The sequence below is a fragment of the Octopus bimaculoides genome, chromosome 23 (assembly GCF_001194135.2).
Source record: "Octopus bimaculoides isolate UCB-OBI-ISO-001 chromosome 23, ASM119413v2, whole genome shotgun sequence".
Lineage (NCBI taxonomy): Eukaryota > Metazoa > Mollusca > Cephalopoda > Octopoda > Octopodidae > Octopus > Octopus bimaculoides.
This window is the reverse complement of record NC_069003.1, coordinates 28,273,556-28,283,446: the sequence shown is the minus strand read 5'-3', so window position 1 is coordinate 28,283,446 and position 9,891 is coordinate 28,273,556. Positions and strand designations below refer to the sequence as shown.

Here is a 9,891-nt window from a genome sequence, read left to right as displayed (position 1 = left end):
AGGAATTCAAGACAGGATGCTTCTGGGAGCTCCTCTATGCTGATGACCTTGCTCTAATTGCTGAGTCACTATCAGAACTAGAGAAGTTTCAGGTGTGGAAGCAAGGACTAGAACTGAAGGGCCTTAGAGTCAACCTAGCTAAAACCAAAGTCCTAATAAGTAGGAAGGCAGACAAACCACAAATCCTGCTCGATCTGTAGAAATGGCGTAGGTAGAAACTCTATAAGATGTACCCAGTGTAAGCTATGGACACACAAGAGGTGAAGCAATATCAATGGAAGGCTAACTGGGGAGATAGTTTTTGTATGTGGCAGATGCTCAGGAGCAATAAACACTGAAAATCTGCAGAGAACAACTTCTGCCACATTCCAGGGAGAAAAACTAAAAGTAGTTGATAGCTTCCGTTACTTAGGTGACCAAGTTAGTAGTGGGGGTGGGTGCACTAAAAGTGTAGCTGCTAGAATAAGAATAGCCTGGGCAAAGTTCAGAGAGCTCTTACCTCTGCTGGTGACAAAGGGCCTCTCACTTAGAGTAAAATGTAGACTGTATGACACATGTGTATGAACAGCTATGCTACATGGCAGTGAAACATGAGCCATGACTGCTGAGAACATGCGTAAGCTTGCAAGGAATGAAGCCAGTATGCTCCGCTGAATGTGTAATGTCAGTGTGCATACTCGACAGAGTGTAAGTACCTTGAGAGAAAAGTTGGACCAAAGAAGCATCAGATGTGGTGTGCAAGAGACACAACTACACTGGTATGGTCATGTGGCAAGAATGGATGAGGACAGCTGTGTGAAAAAGTGCCACACCCAAGCGGTTGAGGGAACCTGTGGAAAAGGTAGACCCATGAAGACCTGGGATGAGGTGGTGAAGCACAACCTTCGAACATTAGGCCTCACCGTGGCAATGACTAGTGACCGAGACCTTTGGAAAAATGCTGTGCTTGAGAAGACCCAGCAAGCCAAGTGAGACCATAACCCGTGACCTATGCCAGGGGTGTAACCAGCCCACTTATGCATACCTTTCCTTCATTGAACATTAAACTCTGCTTGCGAAGACCTGTTGAGTCAAGTGAGATCGAAATTGAAATCAAATTCGATGACTGGCATCCGTGCTAGTGGAGCGCTAAGAGCACCATCCGAGTGTGATCGTTGCCAGAGCAACTGACTGGTGGCACGAAAAAAGCACCATTCGAGCACGATCGTTACCAGTCTCGTACCAGTGTAATTTAACGTATACACACATACACATATATACATATACACTTATGTATATACACACACACACCTACACACACATCCACACACACACACACACACACATATATGCAATTATATTGCAAAATTTTTATTTCAGATTAATTCATAAAAAACTGAAAATTAGTTAATTAGTATAAATTCTGAATGAAATTATATTCAAGCGGAAGACTTTGGTTACAATGGCTATAAACATATATGACAAAATCTTTTTAACTCAAACGTTGAAAAAAGCAATATTTTTTCTCCAATTTTCAACTTCATTTTCATTCACTGATGTTTAGTTGATTAGTATCATTGTTTTTATCATGGAATATTCTTTTGATATTCTTCAGAAATTCGTTTTAAGTAGTTTATAACAATATTGAAATGAGACAAGTGTTAGCATTGATTCAAGCTTTTAATAAGCTTTGGACGTTGTGAGAAGTATATATTTTAAGAATTAATCTTTTTTTTTTTTTGCAGGGATACCAACTTACTTTTAGCATTTTTTATGCCAGCTGTAAACAAGAATAAAACATTAACATAACACTATAAGAAAAAAAGGTTGAAAATTTTATTATTTTAGCCATGAAAATATTTTAATTGTTCAAGAAATTTGTTAAATATCTACATTGCTAATAATTTTAATGATACACTTCAGTATTTGTAATAAACAATTAGAAATGTACTAACATTTTGCCTATTAATAATAATGATTTGTAATTTAAGTGATTAATAATTTTATACATAGGTAATTCTTATATATGGATGGATTATTTTTATTAAAAAGATATTTACGCTTACCTTTTAACATATACAAATGACAATAGGCAATAGCAAATATTTTATAATTCTAAATGTTTACAATCTGTTATTGGAGCAGAGGATGACTGTGATAATAAACTGAAGGGATCACAATCTTGCATCCAACCATTAACACTGAATTCTATCAAAAAAATTTAACTTATGCTATTTTACTAGTTGACCTACAATGTTTTTGCATTTTTCAAAAGCACATATAATGGCAATACAAAGTACATATTTTGCATAAAGTTTATTACAATAAAAAAAAAAAATGAGAATAAAAATCAAGTTTATATGGTTAATAAAGTAGTAGTTAGTGAAAGATTTTAATAAGGGACTCTATAATACTTCAATAAGCTTTGTATAACTTTTACATAAAATATAGAGAATGAAACTATGAACATTATTAGATATTTTCATTGTTTCTGCCAGTCTGCTGACTTACTAAAATTATTACAAGATAAAAATTATTAAAATGTTAATGTTACAAGTGAATGGTACTATTGAAGTATTGAAATTGTTACTTCTTATTGTAAAATATAAAAGAATTTATGATTTAAAATATTGTCAACCACTAAAATACCAGTGTATTTATACACACACTCTCTCTCTCTCTCTCAAGCAGCACCCCCACCCCCCAAAACACACACACACACACAACACCTGTAACTATCTTATACATAAGTCTATGTGCTCGAAAAAATTTCAAGTAAATCTAACACCTAGAAGTCTCAAAGCTGAAGCATTTTGTTCATCATTATACCAACACAGTTTCAAATGAAACAATACCCTAACCCTAACTAAGCATTTCACCTGGTGTGCTAACGTTTCTGCCAGCACACCTCCTTAGAATGTAAACATTCATTTTAGAAATATATTCTTTATTCTTATTGCATTACTTCCTTACTTACTGACATTAAATTTCATAATATTTTACCTCATAACCATTTTTCTACTAATTTTTGTTCAATGCGACTAATGATTCTGAATTCCTCATGCATTTTCTATCATTTAAGATATAAAATTTTAAAAATTTATGTTAATTGAAGATGAATATGTACCTTACTGGCCCCCTTGAGGTCGCAATTATTTTGATGTAACTTTTTTTGTACTGAACCAAATCTCAAACTATTTATGCCAAAGTGTAGCTGAGGAGGTGTCCTCTTTAAAAAACTATTAACAGTTTGCAATTTAGTTGAGAACTGAATTAATGGTGAAGCTGTGATTGACAAAACGGTGGACTTAAGAATAGATTCAACCACTACCATGGTTGAATGATATATATACATAAACACACATACAAACATATACAGGCCTATTTTTAGAATGATGAAATCAGTTTAAAGTTGATATTTCAAAAAGGGTTATAGGAAATCTATTGAATTAAGATTAACTATAAAGTATGCTTTTTAAACACTTGTTAAATCATAGCCAGGTACATAAACTACATTTAACATTGTAAATATAACCTCCAAAGGTTTTTTTTTATATTTTGACAAAACAATATATATAAAACAAAATGAAAAATATTGTACTTACCCATATCAATCTTGTTACCTGTAATAATTAGTAATAGCTTAGTATAAACATTCAGAATAGACGTTTTGGCAATTCATAGTATTGAAGTAAAAATACAAAACTTAAAAACTAAATTAACTATGGATATTAGCAACTTTCCCAAAACTTCATTGGAATGGTCACATTATATTTGTTTTGATAAAAAATATCAATTATTGATTTTAATTTGTTTCTCTAAATACATAAAGAAAGAGAATATAACCATAAAAGGCATTTCCAAAATTATGAGAAGGAAGCTTAAGGAAATCAGGGAAGATGTTACTCTCAAATTTTTAATAATGATGTGATTTAAAAAAAAATATTTTATAATTAAATCCAAGTTGGAATTCTTTGAGACACTTTCTCACAAGAATATATTATTGGATTGAAGAAACAAAGTAGTATATGTTAGGAATTTCACTATTTGTAATGTTGTGCATTATGTTTGCAAGAAAAGAATGGACAGCAAAAGTAGCCACAAGAAAAGTAGATGGCGCTCATGAAGGTGAAAAATTTGGAGGTCAGTTATGAGATTAACAGTGAAGATAGAGAGAAGAGATTGAGAGACAGATGCAACATTTTAAAGATAATGTACATCAATTTACATTTTATGCTACAAATGCTATGAATAAATATTAGGCATCTATCTACTTACCATAAACTGAGTCTTGAGAACTAAAATAAAATAGGAAGAGGAGAAAGCAGGAAATTTCTAGCCACCGGCCCATGATTAACTGAAAATAGAAAATGGTAAAAAATAAAATTAAACATTTAAAATTTTTAGTTTATTGGTTTTAGTATTCAACTTTTATTATGAAATTGTGCTGAACTTAGAGTGGTCAGTGAAAGTGATAGAGATTAATTAATAATGTGAATTTAAATGTTGATGATTGTCGCTATTCTATCTTAAATGCTACAAGGACAAGCACTATGTAGTTGGTAAAATACTAAAACTTTAAGTTTTGTTTGGATGACTCATAGGATTCCATCCTTCTATGCTTCAAGAGCGGGTTGAATATCTCCTTTTAAAACTAAACATCATGGTGTCATGGTAGATAAATATCTCATTTAATGAATATGATAGATGATATCTCAAAAGAAAGTATAATTTATCATGATGTATCTTTATGTGTAAGCATGTGTGTGAGCATGCATATGTATGCTCTTTCTTTTTATTTATCAGAATTCTTTCCAGAATGAAAGAGCTGGTTTCTAACAAAGGAACAAAAGCTTCATCATTGAAGTTAAGCTAACAACAATTGTTGCATATTGAACTTCAAGTTTTCCATATTTTTATTGTTCCACTCACAGACTGTATCTTTAAAGTTTGTTTTAGCTAGTTTTTTCTTTCTTTTGTTTTTTTACTAACATAACTGAGTGTGACAATGATTATTGTTATGAACATAAATGTATAATCAGTGTAGAAGAGTTGCTGGTTTCATCCACAGATATTTTCCTTCTCACTGATTTTTGAAGAGACATTCACATCTGCAGGGTAACTTACCTCTATGACCATATCTTTGAATATGTTTTCATAAAAATATAATTTTCAAGTAACTTTTACTGTTGAAGATTTCAGCAACATACTTCAATCAGAACAACTAATTTTTATTTGTTGTGACATCAATAGTGTTTTTTAACATCTTTAATCTTATTCTGGAAATATAAAGATTGCCCAGATATTTGCAAAGCTGCTTTTTGCAGACATGAGTAAAAATATTTCTCCAAATTATATCAAAATTAGAATTTATAAAAATTTTCTAGACAGAATCAATTTTAAAAATTGTTTTCTTTTGGTAAAAGTAAAATATTCATAACTAATTAATGAGCCAATTTCTTTATTTTAGTATAAACATGCACTCACGTGCATATACAATTATATACAAAAATATATACATGCATAAATATTTACATATACCTATACACATGTATATATAATTATATATACATGTGTGCATATACACACATATATCATCAATTAGTGTATGCCTTCCAAGCTGGTACAGGTTGAACAGTTTGGCATTAGGAAGTGCACCCACCAGTAGAAACAATGCAAAGCAAACAATAGAACTTGGCACAATCCTCTGGCTTGCCAGTTCCAGTCAAACTGTACAAGGGCAGGCATTAAATGATGATAATGATATATGAATATACATACACATGTTTATGCATATATATCTACATGTACACACACACCAGCAGCATGTACTCAAGATATGCAAGTCATGCAATGCATGTTGATTTATTTTTCATACATCTAAAAATAAATTCAAATATGTATCTTATCTCTACATACACTGAAAGTTGTCAAAACTATTGAAAATTGAATTAGTGAATTTATTTGGGAGACGAACTAAGGAAACACTTTTCTGTCATGCTAGATACAAAGAAATGTTGCATTATTTCCACATAAAAAGAATTCTATCCTGACATAATTTCTTAATCCATTAAGATACCACCAAAAGGCATGCATTTTTGGAAATGCATGTAGCTTCTTACTACCCTCCTCTATCTAGCTGTAAATACCTATCTACATATACACTTTTCTCATTTCTTCATATTTGATATATTAAATAAGTAATCGACCCACAAGTGATGATTGATTGACCTCAAGTGAAAGGTGTGGAAAAGCATTAAATTTAGACAATTCAGCCCTTTTCACAAAAAACTTCTGTCATTCTCATTAATTTTATCAGATTACTATGACACAAAAGCTTTGCAGACCAAGAAAGACAATTTACATAGTGGAAACAAAGATTTATTCATTTTCTGATTAATATTTCATGTCCCAAAAGGAAAACAGTTACATTTTCTTTCACTGTATTCATTAGGTAATTAAACCCTTTGCTTTACTAGTATTATCTGCCATTTTATCCAAGTTGACTTTTAGTGTACTACTTTTTAACAGAAAAGATACATACATATGTCCACACACACAATCACATTACCACCTTCAATTTTTTTTATTATCTTTTGAACTTTTGAAATATTAGTCCAAATGTCAGATATAAGTGTTGCAGAAAAAGCTTTTGAAAAATAGTCTTCCAAAAATAAATATTGAACAGAAACTATTAATTAAAAATTATGACAAACTAATGTCACTAAAATTAACTAATTTGTGAAGTTCCAACAAGAAATGAATTGTATATTGTCAGATTGATATGAAAGAGAAAATGGTTAAATGGAAGTGCTAAGCTAACTTATTTTGCTGGCCATGCCTGCTGTTTAATTCAGATGAAAACTGTTTGGAATGATAAAGATTACAGTGATTTAAATAATCTACCTATGGCTGGGATAAAACATGGACATTCTCAAGAACATAAAATCATTGATAAATCTTAAGACATTTGGGAATGTTTGCATCATAAATCAGCATAATAAAGAAGTTAAACAAAACAGAGTCAATCAACAAAGACTGATTGATGCAGTTAATTTTTTAGGTTGCCAAGAATTATTGTTTTGGGATTATTTTGAATTTTACAAACCCACTAATCCCGAGAATTATAAAGAACTCTTATAATTTAATAAGCACAATGCAGGCCATCTAGATACAGTTGACATCTCAAATTTATACAGAATTCAAAATGACTTGTTTGATGCAATTCAAAAAGTTATGTTGAATGAAATAGAAAATGAACTTAAGCAGGCTAGAATTATTGCTATTCTTTCAGATGAAACATCTGATTTATTCAATTATTCACACCGGTCAACTATTTTGCATTACGTTACAAAAAAGACCGTTTGGCTAGAAAGACAATTCATTGGTTTTAACGTTAATGGAGACTGTTCAGCAAATGCTTTATATAAACGTTTTTAAATGCATTGAAAGGTGGCAGTGTGAAAACAAATTAATTGCAAAAATCTACAATGGTGTTGCTACAATGGCAGGATAATTAAGTTGGTTGCAGTCAAAGGTAACAAAGAAAGATGAAAGATGACAGTGCAATCTTTATCAACATTTAGTTCTCTTACAAGCATTTCCTATGAAAGAATGCAAAATATTTTATCTACAATAAATGGACAGGGTACATCTTTTATAAAATCACTCAAAAGAGTCAATGTATGGGCAGATATCATCCAAAGCAACAGCAATTATATAAAGTTTACTCATCACATCAAATTATAACTGCAAAAGGAAAATTGTTATTTCTTAAGACTTTCTGAAGACATCATTGAAAATCCTGAAGCCTAGGGTGAGACCACTATAAATTCTGACAATTCATTAGATCATGATTTTGTAATTTTAATAGAAGTATTTAGCGATATATTTTCTTTCACTGATGTCTTAACATACTTCAGATTAAAATTCATAACATAATGAAGTGTAAAGAGCTAATACATAAAACTACAACCACGCTCTAAATAAACTGAACGATTTTTCAATGTTTTATAAAATGTTAGGGGAAAATATGGAATTTATGCAGCAATCCGAATTAAAAGATCTAAAAATAAATCTACTGACCGACAACATTACAGAATGTTCTGTAACAAAATTATTGGCACATAATAATAAATTAAAAACATGGTGTTGTATGTTAGGTAATGAGTGCATTCCTGTGCATGTGTGCGCATGCGAGTGTGTGCATGTGTATGTATATATTGTGTGCATGTGTATGTGTGTGTATGCATGTGTGTGTGTATGTATGTACATTTGTGTATGAGTGTGTGTGTGGGGTATATGTTCAGTCCTGTGTGAAGTGATGTTGGTCATGAAGGGGCAGGTGTGGCAGTGGGATCTGGAGCACGGGAAGGATCCAGGTGGGGCTGGTGAGGAAGAGGAGGTGCTACAAACCAGTAGATCACGTAGGTTTCAGGCATGTTTAAAGGAGGACAAGGGAGAGTTGGAGAAGATGGGGCAGGTGGTGAGATCAAGCTGGTGACAACGGAAGGCCTGTAGGATCCTCTGGTGAAAGGATGGAAAAGGAGAGGAAAGGGGAAGCGATGAGGGGAATAGTGTGGGGAAGGAGAGAGGGTGGTGTTGCAATCAATTCGACGAGTGCGGGCAAGGGCGGTTTGGACAAGGGTTGAGGGGTATCCTCGATCCATGAACAAGCGGGCATGGTACTGGGACTGGGTCTCAAAATCCTGGTCCCGGCTGCACAAGTGTCGGAGGCAAAGATACGAGGTCTCATCAATAAGTATCCGGACTGTTGCCAAAGTAATGAAGCTAAAGTATGCAGAGTGAAGCTGCTTAGCAAAGGTTGATCTTGAACTCTGCTGTGCATGTGCACTAAGTTTTAACATTCTAGTTCACTTCCGCTGTTTACAGCAGTGCTTGGAAGGAAGGCATGTAGTGTGTGATAGTCGCATTAACCCTGACAGAGAAAGTTGCCATGGCGACACCCACTCAGAGGCCTATGCAAAGTTGGAGGAAGTGTATGAGGAGGGGTATATGAGCTGCACACAAGTGTACAAGTGGTTCAGACGTTTCCAAGATGGGTGAAAAAAATGTTGATATTGACAAACGTCCTGGGAGACCCGCAACCAGCAGAACTGAGAAAAACATCACAGATGTACATGTAGTTGTGAGGGGAAATCGTCAAATTACCATCTGTGAATTAGCAGAGGATGTGCAGGTCAGTTACAGTTCAGATCAGTCCATTATCACTGAAGATTTGGTGTGAGACGTGTATCTGCGAAGTTTGTGCCAAAACTGCTTTCAACTGACCAAAAAGACATTCAGGTTTCAGTTGCACAAGATCTTGATTGTCAAGAACAATGAAAACCTTTTGAAAACTTTGCATAGGCTCTGAGCATGTATTGCCAAACTTTTGGCAAAATTTGATGAAGATTCTCTGGTCAACTTTCTCTCTCATGGTCAATGCAATGATCACACATTACACACCTTATTTTCAAGCACTGCTGTAAACAGCGGAAGTAAGGTCAATCTGTGTCAAGCGGCTTCACTCTGCATGCTTTAGCTTTATTACTATGGCAATAGTCCGGATACTTATTGATCAGACCACGTGTGTGTGTGTGTGTGTGTGTGTGTGTGTGTGTACGTAGGTACTGTAAATTTTAGAGGTAATATTTGATAAGTGTAAGCACCAGTATATGCCGGATAGTGGCAGAGGTGAAAGAATATATCAAACGTAAATTGAAAACAGAACACAAAGGATATCGCGGTACATGTGTTTCAAGCTTTATACACAAACCGTCATTACATCAGTATATATTGTTGATATAAAGGATGGTTTAAAGCTATCTTCGGCCGCAAACATTTTCAGTCCCAAGATTACATCACAAAGAAAAAAGAAAAAGAGAGAGAAAAAGGAAAAGTCCACTTAGT

At 33.4% G+C, this 9,891-nt stretch overlaps 1 protein-coding gene across 2 annotated transcripts in view; it reads right to left on the bottom strand.

The window, feature by feature from the left end:
• Window positions 1–9,891, bottom strand: part of LOC106883207 (collagen alpha-3(VI) chain) — a 30,696-nt gene that overhangs the window by 18,906 nt on the left and 1,899 nt on the right. Inside the window, exons 2-4 of one of the 2 annotated variants that reach the window (XM_052975972.1) lie at window positions 4,258–4,336; window positions 3,585–3,602; window positions 1,739–1,759 (exon numbers count right to left, since the gene is read on the bottom strand). In XM_052975972.1, the coding sequence (XP_052831932.1) occupies window positions 1,739–1,759; window positions 3,585–3,602; window positions 4,258–4,330 (112 nt within the window). In that variant the 5' untranslated portion in view covers window positions 4,331–4,336. The remainder of the gene's footprint in view (window positions 1–1,738; window positions 1,760–3,584; window positions 3,603–4,257; window positions 4,337–9,891) is intronic. The other variant, XM_052975973.1, reaches the window with a different exon arrangement.